This window comes from Asterias amurensis, chromosome 8 (genome assembly GCF_032118995.1).
Source record: "Asterias amurensis chromosome 8, ASM3211899v1".
Lineage (NCBI taxonomy): Eukaryota > Metazoa > Echinodermata > Asteroidea > Forcipulatida > Asteriidae > Asterias > Asterias amurensis.
The window spans coordinates 15,646,590-15,658,961 of record NC_092655.1 but is presented as its reverse complement, the minus strand read 5'-3'; the positions used below and the strand labels follow the sequence as shown (position 1 = coordinate 15,658,961).

General features: G+C 39.3%; 1 protein-coding gene across 2 annotated transcripts in view; it reads left to right on the top strand.

Annotated features, from left to right (window-relative positions):
* The window catches only part of LOC139940460 (probable JmjC domain-containing histone demethylation protein 2C), a 176,616-nt gene that overhangs the window by 95,596 nt on the left and 68,648 nt on the right, over nt 1-12,372 (top strand). For both annotated transcript variants that reach the window (XM_071936722.1, XM_071936723.1), the window contains one exon: nt 8,668-8,880. In XM_071936722.1, the coding sequence (XP_071792823.1) occupies nt 8,668-8,880 (213 nt within the window). The remainder of the gene's footprint in view (nt 1-8,667; nt 8,881-12,372) is intronic.

The following is a 12,372-nucleotide window of genomic DNA, read 5'->3' as shown; positions in this document are numbered from 1 at the left end:
TCTTGGTCATGTTCCCTGTATCCAACAACAGTGATGGTGCTATTATTCATCGTACTGAAAGGAACCAGACTATCTCTCCTTCCAGCCTCAGTCTGGTTACATTGATTTGAATGGGAGAAAATCAAGATGGTCAGACCCTCATTAAGGTCGATGGTATACATTTGTGTAAATGCAAAAAATAGTTAATACCCTGACTTGTAGCCTACATTTTTTATGACAAAAATACCACACACACGCACACGCACACAGACAGCTGTGTTTATGGTGTAAGCCGAGAACTTCTCTTTGTTCTCCAATTTTGTTCTTCTTTTCTTCAGACGTCCCCATTGTTTTTTGAACACAAAATCTACCGAGGACTGTCCCCGGTGTGACTTTTTCCCGGATTCCTTTTGTTAAAGTCCTCGGTTATCAATAGTAGAGATGCCCACACACACACACACACACACACACACACACACACACCCATCTGCCTTATACGGAGTCAACCAAACCCCTTCCATATGGACCTATTATTGTTTACCTCAACCCCATTACACACTTTTAATAGGGAAGGAAATCTTCGTTCTGATTGGAGATTCACGATTCATGATAGGAGATTCACAAGGAGACCACTTAACACTTGCCCGCAATTAGAGACATTATTGGATAAAAATAGAATCAATGTTAATGCTTGTCTCTGTTGAGTTCATGTTTCTGAAAGCTTCTCAAGGCTGCCATGGTGTAGGTAGGAGGTATAGTGTTCGGCAAGGTCTCAGATCAAAGTGGTTTTAGAGATGCGCTATTATTCATTTGGTTTTGCTTTTACTGCGGCAAGGGCCTGCTTGGATGTCTGGCTCAAGTGTTACAACTGTAAAGGGTTTTAAAGGCTATTTTGTTTTGATGCTTGTATTTGCTTTTGTTGGTTTCGTAATGAATATACTGCAGGAGGGATGCTCAGGCCTGATACTTTACGGAGGCAGCAGAGGCGATTGCCTCCATGCCCCCTGGTCATTCATTGCCTTGGTGCCTTGAAATGCTCCAGTAGAAATTGGATCGGGCGAGTTGGTTTTGAAAACCGTTTGAAGCAGTGTGTTATGAAATGCATATGTTTAGATAGATAATTTAAAAGTAGAATATTATGTTCCACACAAACATGCCTCGAAATTGCACGATTTTCCTTTAACGTCGCGAAGAAACACTGTCGGCCATTTTGTGGAGTCAAAATTTTGACGCCATAAAATGGCCGTCCGTGTTAGTTCGCGACATGAAAGGAAAACGGTGCAATTTCGAGTGATACTTGTGTGGATCATTATATTCTACTTTTAAAATATCTTTCTAACCATATGCATTTCATAACAAATGGTTTCAAACGCTTTTCAAAGACCAACTCGTTCGATCCAAGGCATTGGTTCCTTTAACATTTTCCTCAAAATAGGGTGCCCTTTACCAAGGAGAAAAATGCCTTGGTGCCCTTGCCCTTTCAAAAACGGAAGCATACAGGCCTGGATGCTTGGTTGTTGTTGCGTGGAGATAAGATACTATGCATACAGAAAATAATATTGTACAAATAATAGGTACTGTGATAACAAGGTTGTTTAAGATTCTGATAGTTTACTACACTTAAATTTTGTTTCAGTTTCTATTTTTTTTTTTTTTGTGGTTTATAACTTTAGATGTTTATGGTAACTACAGCTGGGGGAAATCCCTGTGTGTGAAATTGCTTTGAAAGCCTCCACTTGACAATGTTCAGCGTTCTCTCTAGAACAGTGGTCCGCTAGCCAAATGCTAGTTTTGAAACACTCAAAGACCAATCCAAATTCACTCCAAGTGGTCTGGGTAGCTAGTTCAGTGGTGAAAAGCTTTCCTATTTCATTTGAAATGGTTACCGTTAACAATCGAGATGGACTAGTGAATGGACTAGTTAACTTGTCCTGCTGGCCAGTTACTAAAAAACTGAGCTTTAAAACAGATAGCTCCATGTTATGCCATACATAGCTGTGGCCACTAATGGGTCATTCAATGTGGACATGCACAATGTCCGTAACACAGTTTTTTTTGTGAGGCGCTGTAGATTTGACCTCAGTGATGGCATTTGACCTCTATGAGGGCGCTGTTTGACCCTGTGACATCATGTCCAAGGTGCCCCCCCTCCCACCTCAATTGCTCAATTCCTCTTTGTGTGCTGACCTAGCAGTCACTCCATTCCATGGGTTGATTTTTTGTGTGAAGTCATTTGACACAGGAAAGAAGGAAATAACACTTAAACATTAAGGGAGATAATCAGGGGTTGCCTATTTAGGGCATGAGTCAGCCAAGGGTCGTGTGTATGTGATGACTGAATGGCCATGTATTGGGGTTTTTGTGGGGCGGATGCCTGCCTGATAGTAATACTGAGCGACATACATTAGTTACAGAGTGGCATAGTTTGTGTGTCAGTGATATTTAAAGGGAAGGTACATGTTTGGTTATTCCCCTAAAAAAATATTAACTTAAAAGCTGACTTGGTGACGAGCATTGGAGAGCTGTTCATAATATAAAATATTGTGGGAAACGACTCCCTCTGAAGTAACATAGTTTTTGAGGAAGAGGTAACTTCTCACTAAAATAATAAAAGACTTCTAGCTAGAAGTCTTTTATTCTTATCTGAAAGCACACAAATTTGTCAAAAAAGGGTGTTTTTTCTTTCATCATTTTCTCGCAACTTCAATGACCAATTGAGCCCAAATTTTCACAGGCCAGTTAGTTTATGTTTATGATGAGATACACCAAGTGAGAAGACTGGTCTTTGACAATTACCAAATGTGTACCTTCCCTTTAAAGGCAGTACGGAAGCCTGGAGTCTATTCAATAAATAAAGTAATGTTGGTCGAGTTCCAATCTAAAGGCAAAGTGAATCCGTGATGCAACCTTAGTTTAGTAATTTATTTATTGATATTTGTTTTTCTTTGTTAAATTGGTTAAGTGTACATATTATGTTTGTGTGTCAGTGATATTTAAAGGCAGAACAGGAGTCTGGAGTCTATTCAATAAACAAATTAACTGTTAAGTTTCAATCTGAAGGCACACCCATCATAAAGTTCATTCATGCTGGTGCCAATAGATACATTGCACATGGCATCATTCACTGTCATAAGTGCACGCGTGTGCGCGCTGCGCACAACTCTCAGCAAATGATAGCCTTTCATTAGTGCACGTTATGTCAAAGATGGTGGTCAATGATGTCATGTGCAATCAGTTTATCTGCCGAAGAGATATTTCTGTCTGAAATACTGGGCATAATTGAGACAATTGCATTTGCTTGCAATTTGACTGCAACATCTCTGACAAATCATCAAAACAAAATTATTGCATTTTTATTTTGATTGATTGATTGATTGATTGATTGATTGATTGATTGATTGATTGATTGATTTATTTATTTATTTGCTTTTTTCGTGATTCAAATCAATTGGATTATATTTTCACATGTTGGTTGGATGGTGCCTTTGTAAAAAAAAAAAATCAACAACGGTGCGCAATCCCTTTAATGTTGACTCCTTTGTGGTGTGTTTTGTAATGGGTGGTAATTCAGTCCCAGTGCCCCTTTGTCCTGGTTAGTTTGGACAGGATGTTTGATATAAAGTGGCATGGCCTTGCAGTTTATGGCGAAACCCTAACATGACTTTGTTCAAGATGGGTCCAATTGTTCCAGTATTGATTCATGAAGTCTTTTGAAAACAAAAATAGGTACTGCCTTTAAAGTAAAGGTGACTGGCATTAATTGTGTTTAGTGTTCTGAGGAAAATTCCAACAAAGGGGGAAGTTGTGCCACTTTTCTTTTGAAAATGACGGGTGCTGGCGACAACTGTTATCATGAAAGGTTGATATGGCATTTCTGTTTTGGGTATAAAGCGTCAGCGCAATCTTTGATTTGTTGATCCAATGACATTTGATCCAATGTCATGCTAGGAGAATTGCCTATAAATGGGTGAAGGTCAGAGCCATTTGTTAATAGCACTGTCATAAAAAGTTGGCTTTGTCTGCAGAATTGTTGTTTAGGGTGGATGCAAAGCAGGGCATTTGGAGGCTTTCTTTGAATCATGGACTCATGGTGTTATTAGCATAAAGCCTTACTTGGTACAAGTAATGGGGAGCTGTTGATGGTATAAAACATTGTGAGAAACGGCTCCCTCTGAAGTGACGTAGGTTTCGAGAAAGAAGTAATTTTCCAAGAACTTGATTTTGAGACCGCAGAATTAGATTTTGAGGTCTCGAAATCAAGCATCTGAAAGCACAACACTTTGTGTGACAAGGGTGTTTTTTCTTTCATTATTATCTTGCAACTTCGACAACCAATTGAGCTCAAATTTTCACAGGTTTGTTATTTTGTGCATATGTTGAGATACAGCAAGTGAGAAAACTGGTCTTTGACAATTACCAATAGTGTCCAGTGTCTTAAAAGGGTATATGTACTTTTTCCTAAAAAAAAACACAATGTCCACAGATATACATTAAACTTACACAGTTTGAAGATTATGATAGTAGAAAGCTTCCCTTGAAATTTTACTTACTGAGGTGCTGTAGTTTTTGAGAAATGAGAAAAAGTAATAATTTTCGTCTCAGTTTTAGCATGTAAAAACGTATTAACCAGTTATGCTATGGTTTGGTATAATATCATAACTGGTTAAAGGAACACGTTGCCTTGGATCGGTCGAGTTGGTCTTTGAAAAGCGTTTGTAACCGTTTTTTACAAAATGCATATGGGTAGAAAGATGTTGTAAAAGTAGAATACAATGATCCACACAAACATGCCTTGAAATTGCATGGTTTTCCTTTTACCTTGTCGACTAACACGTCGGCCATTTATGGGGGTCAAAATTTTGACTCCCATAAATGGCCGACCATGTTAGTTCGCACAGTAGAAGGAAAACCACGCAATTTCGAGGCAAACTTGTGTGGATCATTGTATTCTACTTTTAAAACATCTTTCCAACCGTATGCATTTTATAAAAAACGGTTACAAACGCTTTTGTTTTGACCAACTCGTCCGATCCAAGGCAACGTGTTCCTTTAAGGGGATTTTACATGCTAAAATAATTTTGGTCTCATGAGACCAAAACTATTTTGTGACTCGTTTTACTCATTTCTGAAAAACTACACAACCTTAGTTAGTAATATTTGAAGGGAAGCTTTCCACTATCATTATCTCCAAACCCTGTAAGTTTAATGTAAATCTGTGGACATTTTGAAAAAGTACCCGAATCCTTTAAGGGACCATTCAGATTAGTAAATGTTTTTGTTTACATTTTTTTTTACCCACCATTTTTCTTTTTAAATTTTTGACTATAATTCTGAATAGTAAATGTTTTTGTTAACATTTTTTTTATTACCCTCCACCCCCACCTATTATTTTTGTAACTATACAAATATTGAATGGCCTCAATTATTATAATTTATAGGGCCTTAGAACTTAAAAATAAAGTACAATAATGCCACAAATGAACCAGATATTGTAGATCAAAAGGTCTCCAACGCCAGTTGTTTTTTAAAGCTTTTCTCGTGGAGTATTTTCTTTCGTAAGGAAATACATGTAAGCCTCCATGAAAAGGTGTCTCTGGAAGCAGTTTTTCAATTTTTGTTTACCTTGAGAGCAGACGCCTGATCATCTTGAATTCAATAAGCCACTTCGGAATGTCGGTGGCGCATGTCTGTTACTGCTGACAACGGATTTTGTCTATCTCCCGTAACCTTTTGACAATACCCGCTGGTACTGTCAAAAGGTTGTTGGAGATAGACAACATGCGTTGCCAGCAGTAACAGACATGCGCAGCTGGAACTCCGAAGTGGCTTATTAGAATCTTCAGTTACAAACTTCTAGATCAAAACTTCAATTTGTACATTTTTTCGGACGGATTAAAATTAAACTTTTATTATACACATCGGAAGATCCGGAGTGTTGACAAAGTACAAAGTCCACTCTGGTCCGGACTGATAACAACCAGACAATCCACTTCGCAGAATATTAAGTATGAATTCCCTGTTAAAGGAACACGTTGCCTTTGGATCGGTCGAGTTGGTCTTTGAAAAGCGTTTGTAACCGTTTGTTATAAAATGCATATGGTTGGAAAGATGTTTAAAAAGTAGAATACAATGATTCACACATTATTTGCCTCGAAATTGCGTGGTTTTCCTTTTACTTTGCGAACTAACACGGTCGGTCATTTATGGGAGTCAAAGATTTGACTCCCATAAATGGCCGACCGTGTTTGTCGACAAGGTAAAAGGAAAACCACGCAATTTCGATAGATACTTGTGTGGATCATTATATTCTACTTTTAAAATATCATTCTAATCATATGCATTCTAAAACAAACGGTTATATACGCTTTTCATAGACCAACTCGACCGATCCAAGGCAACGTGTTCCTTTAATATGGAACAGTGTTATTATTGTTGTCGGTCTTGAATTACAAGCCCCCTAATCAAGATGGGCCAGCGATAGTTATTATCTGTTTGCATCATCATATAAAGCCACCCGGCATAAACATGTGTATTGCCTTCGGAGAAACGCCGTCTGCGCCGTCGCCGCCGCCCGACGAACAACAACATGATACCTGAGCCATTTTGCAGGCGATTCCCCTGGGTTATCAATCGGCGCGGGTATCCTATCAACTTGGGATGAAGGGATATTACCATTCAAAGAAATCATATCTCTGCTCATGTCCACGTCAAACTTCTCCTCTGAAAAAGGGAGGCCTTGTTGTTAGAATGGATTGTTTGTAAGACCACAACTTTGATGGAAAAAATACATTAAAAAAAAAAAAAAAAAAAAACCCAAAACCAAAACCACCATAACCAAAGAATTATGTGGCATGAAATTGGACCCAGGTCTATGCATTTTCATATATTTTAATCGACATCTTCATCTGTGTACTCCATCCCCCTTCTGTTATTGCTACATAACAATTTACACAACAATTTATTAACTGTGTCATCAGAATGAGCCTCATATCGTATTAAGTGACCATCAGTTGTACTTGTGGCTTGATTTATGATGAACAAGAAACTAATAATAAGCACACATCATTGTGTCTGTACTTAACAGCTAGTAATTGACAAGCATATTACAATTTAACTGTTCTGTGTACTATTAACCATTAACCCGGGGGTAGTTTGTTGACCGAAATATGTCTGCTTTTTCCATTATTGGTTGGGGAGGAGGTGAGGTGATACTGGGGGCTTGGTGTTTTTCCCTGAGTGAGATGGACGTCTGTGGATGTATTGATGTCTTGCTAATTTGCAAATGGACTTCCTGTTTGAACTTGTCTTAGTTTGTAATTTTGCCCCAAATTGACTTTGCTTGACAAGAACCATTCTTCATTTGGCAAGTCTGCTTTCAGAGTGAACTGGGCCCGATTTCATAAAGCCTGAAAGCATAAAAAACCTGCTGAGCAAAGACAAAGAAACTGGTTACCAGCAACAATTCCATAAAGTTGACATTGTTGCAACTGGTGCCCCACTCACTTTGTTGCTTAGCAAAGAAGTTTGCTTATAATCAGCTTTATGAAAGTGAGTTATCAATGCTAGTCTTGTGTCTCAAGTATTGAAAGTGTAGTTCATAAATATTGTATGTCCATCATTAATATTGTATGTCCATCATTACAATAATATATTAAATCCCACAAACAAACAAACATAGACAACTGAAACTAAGCTTATTGCCAGGTTTAACTTAGGTGTTGGGGGGGGGGGGGGGCGATGTCAACAATTTGACTGCTTCACTTTTTATCTGATTTGCTGTCATTACCATCTAGCTAAACACAACACATGACATGATATGACAACAGTTGAGTGGTCTGGAAGCAGGGCTTATCTGCACTGCAAGCCTCCGTAGATCAAGCATTCTAAGCTTACACTGTGGAGCTTATTACATGCACAAGATGTTTGCATATTTTCTCAGTGATTCCTGGGCGGGCGCTCCAGTTACAAGGGTGAATGAACTTAGAGCAAAGATGAAGCCAGAAGGACTGGGTTAGCTTTGTCAGGAGAAGGAGGGTCCAATCATCTGGTTCATGGAAAAAGTTCTTGTTGTAAATTTGTTATAAAATGAAGGTTGACTTTGGTAGTGTACCATGTCTGTCAGAAAGACACTGAGAAAGATTAGAGTAGCATTTGACCAGTGAAACACTGTAAGGGAGAACACCTCCTTGGGCTTTACTGAGGTGAACCGTAACAGAGTGAACGTACAAGTTGTGAATCGAGGCTTTGAAATAACCCACGACACCGACAGCAATTGTTGTGGTGCCCTCTGCAAGGTTCCAATACAAACTTACATTTTTCCCCCAATAGAAGTTCCCCCATACCAGAGGGAAAACTGCTGTGCCTCTTCAAGAGCTGAGTTCCAGGCCTCTGAATCTGACACTTTAAAGTATTGATTTGGGGTTGAACAAAGAAAGATTGACTAGAGTGGGACTCGAACCAACGACCTCCAGATTAACGTGCTGTTGCTCTACCAACTGAGCTAGCTATCTAGCCCCATGTTGGCGGTCTTCCTAATTTGTCAGTATCTTTATTCGGGGGTGCCAGTCACAAGCCACACACAACCGTTTTAACTGCTGTGTAGCCAGGGATCACACCCAAATTAAGATACAACCTGGGAAGCGGCAGCCATACTTTAAAGTATTGTATCTTTCTGTTGTTGTTTTACAGGAAGATAACCCCAAGACCGCACAGTATCCCGCATTTCTGAACTACGTCGAGGTCAAGACCGAGGTGGACCAATGGCTGCATGAGCAGCAGGTACAGCACATATTGATGCAAGCGCCGTACTCGTTAACTGGTTATCGAGTACAGGTTTACCGTCTAGGCTCAACGACGCAGTGGTTCTCGGCTGTCATTACTGGTCATGATCTCTACACAAGGGTAAGTGTTCGAAACCCTGTAACATAAACAAACATGCTAAGCACAGACAAATGTGACAGATGTCCCACGCACTTTTTGCTTAGCATAGAAATTTGCTAAGCAGTGTTTTTCCCCCGGCCCAGGTTGCCATGTGACTGCCCCCCCCCATTAAAAAAAACACAACCCAAAACTATAAGAAAACAAAATTAGAAACCCCCCAAAACATAACCCCAAATTAAACTAACAAACCTAGTAAAGACTTGAAGAATTCAACGAACATAAGCTGATAGTAATAATAAATTTTATAATTTTTTTTGCAAGCAATAGTAATATAAATCTCTCTCAGATTTGTTGTTTGAAGTAAAATTAACCATCACAAGCTTTAAATAATTTGGTGGACAGGAAAATATTGAAAGTGTTATAGGCCTAGGAGTCCTAAAGTAATTTGCAGATTGGAGACTTAGAAATGCTTGTTAAATTTGGACCGAGTTATATTCCCCCCCCCCCCCCCCCCTTGAAGTATATGTAGTCTAATAGATGGCTTGGCACCATTACCATGATTTCTCAATCTAAATTTATCGTCGTGACTAAGCACATACTGGTACTAGACCACGTCGTCCCTGCATGGCTTGGTAATTTCCTGGAAACGCTTTATAAATTATTTAGGACTGGCTCTAGAGGTTGGCAAGATGAAGTCCTTTGGCACTCGATGAACCGTAGTAGTCATTAAGACATTAATGTAAACATGGGATGGCAGGTTGTCTCAGCGGGAGTGCTGAGAGTACACGTGCCCCGTGTTAGACGTTATGTTGGTGCGTCTACGCCAGGGAATAGAAAACCATCATCATTCCTTATATTAATTGCCCTAAGGGCAAGTGGTTAAACGCATGCATTTTTCTTTCTTTGGGGTTCAACGTCTTTCCCCCTTTCTCTCCCTCTAGTCTCTCTCAAAAAGTAAATAAGAGTAAAATAATAAAAAAACATTTATTTTGGGCCGCCTTGTCGGAATAACCAGGGGCCAATTTCATGAAGCTGGTTAAGCAGAAATATTCCTTAGCAATTTTATGCTTAGCAGAAAAGAGCAGGATACTAGTCACAAATTGTACATGTGGCATGGTATTCTGGCTAGTAACCCCTGTTCTGGATAGCGTTATGATGTGTTCCTTCTAGGAAATTGGGCCCAGGCAAATCATCCTCCACTTGTGTCTGCGAAATAAGACAAACAAATACTCTGCAATCTCTGGTTTATCCATCACTTTCTCTCCTCTTGTTGGTTTTATCATTTCCTCCCCCCCCTCGCTGTCTTCTCCACATCCCCTAACCTTTAAGGAGAAGTGGAGAGTTTCCTCAAAGACCTCTCCCAAGTGGCTGCATAGGCCCCAACAAAACATTCCTCGTTATCAAGCCGTGTTATTATTCAGGCGCGGATCAGTGGCGAGAAACAGGCTGAATAATGCACCCCACGGCCCGACCGCTTACTCTGTAGATATGTAGGACAAGAATACAGTATTTTATTCTTTGGGGGGGGGGGGGGGTGGGAGGGGGAGGATAGAGAGTGAAAAGAAGCTGGGTAGGGAGAAAGGATGAAGGAAAAATATATATATTTCTATATAATAGAAAGTAGACTAGATTGATATCGGCTGATCGCAACTCTGATAAGAGTCTTTGAACCTTTAGGGATGAGATTTGTGTAGTACGCCTCAGAAATATCAAAGTTCAGCGTTTGCGCCGATCACGGCCATTGATAGGCGAGGGGTAGTGTTTATCAAAGTACAAACTCGGTAATAGCTTTACACCGAGTCTGAAATACAGTTAGCCTGCTTTTAGGATTGTCAAAAGCGGCTTTGTCGGGAGAGGAAAACAAAATGCATTCAGGCGTACAGTCCCCTGCGACCTTGCAAGAGTACAGTATATTTTCTTTCTTCTTCTTCCCTTGGATGGAAATATAATTTTTTTTTGATTGGATTAAAGGAGTGTTGAATGTGATTCATAGCACAATCCTTTTCACGGTCTGTAAAACGGCGTTCCCGTTTGTGGAGGGGAAATGATAAAAGGATTTATACATTTTTTTTAAAAGTACAATTTGCTTAGAGGTTGTGTCGAATAAATCATCAAGTGTTGTGTTTAGTGGGCTGAACATGTTTCCCCCTCGTTTTTCTATTGTGTGCGGATATCCGCTGGAAGCAGACTTTTGAGTGAAATCCAATCAATTTGATTGAAATTGATAAGTACAGGTATTGAATGGCCCAAACTTGCATTGTGTCACAGTGTGAATCCATTCAAGTAGTTCGCTGCGCGAAAGAAAGCAACATTTGATAACAAATGAATAATATAAAAAAGATGTATTTTACAATACTCCCCCCTTTCAGTGAAGTGGCAAGCCATTATAAATTGAAAGTATTCAACTGGCTGTGGTGTCGAACCCATAAGGTGTTTATTGCCTGTCAACTACAATCAGCCGAGCCTCCTCTCACGGATTAAAAACACTGGTATTGTATACCGTATACCTGCAATAGACGTAGCAATGCCAGTTGTTTGTTCCCTCCACCATCAACTGCTTGTCCCAAAGATTAATATTTAATAGGGTTGGCCAATACCAGTACTTGTTACCAAGGACAGACAGCCCGACCTTGCTGTTCAGACTAGAGCAGAGCTAGTTTAGATAAGACCAAAGGGTTAGGGTTTTGTTGGTGGTGGAAAGGGAGGGAGGGGGGGGGGGCAGTATGCAGTACTGCAGCTGCTGGTAGACTGTCACTGTGTGTGTGATTGGGTTGGAGAGGTACAAGTAGTGCATTATCGGACTGCATTTGGGGTTGAACTTCACGTAGACCGACTAAACGGGTTCATGAACCTTTCTGAACAATGCCCTCTTGGCTAAGACTAATCATGCATTCATTGGAAGAAAACAAATCATACCAATATATTACAAATATTGGATACCAGTACAGTGGTTTTGTATGTTTATTGTTTATTTTGTAGTGTTTTTTTTTTTATACCTCTTAAGCTTGCTCACTTTGTTGTTATAACTGTGATAAGTGTGTGTTTATTAGGCCAAATAAAAAAAAATACCAGTTGATTGTTTTGATTTTTGTTTAAAAAAAAAATAATAAAAAAAAAAATCCTGAATCTAACTTAATGCTCTCGAACACTTGTAACCGTCTGTTTCATAAAACAATATTAGTGAATGCCTACCAGCAAATCTTTTTAGTGTTATCGACCCTGTTAGTGTTAGTGTTAACACAGGTCCTCATGCAACTAATAGGTATCAGTAAGTTTGCGGTTGATTCAAACTGAAGAATTGGTGGCCTGTTTGATTTGAAATACTTAGCGGCCATCTTGAAAAAAAATAATAAACAGTAATTTAAGTAAGGCCCTCATCCATCTCTTTTTTGAAAAATCCGGATGATCAACTGGTATTTTTTTTTTATTTGGCCTTAGAGTCGAGTGAGTCGTTCACATTTTAAAATTACACTACTGCAATTCATAACAGTTTCACCAAAACATGTACATATT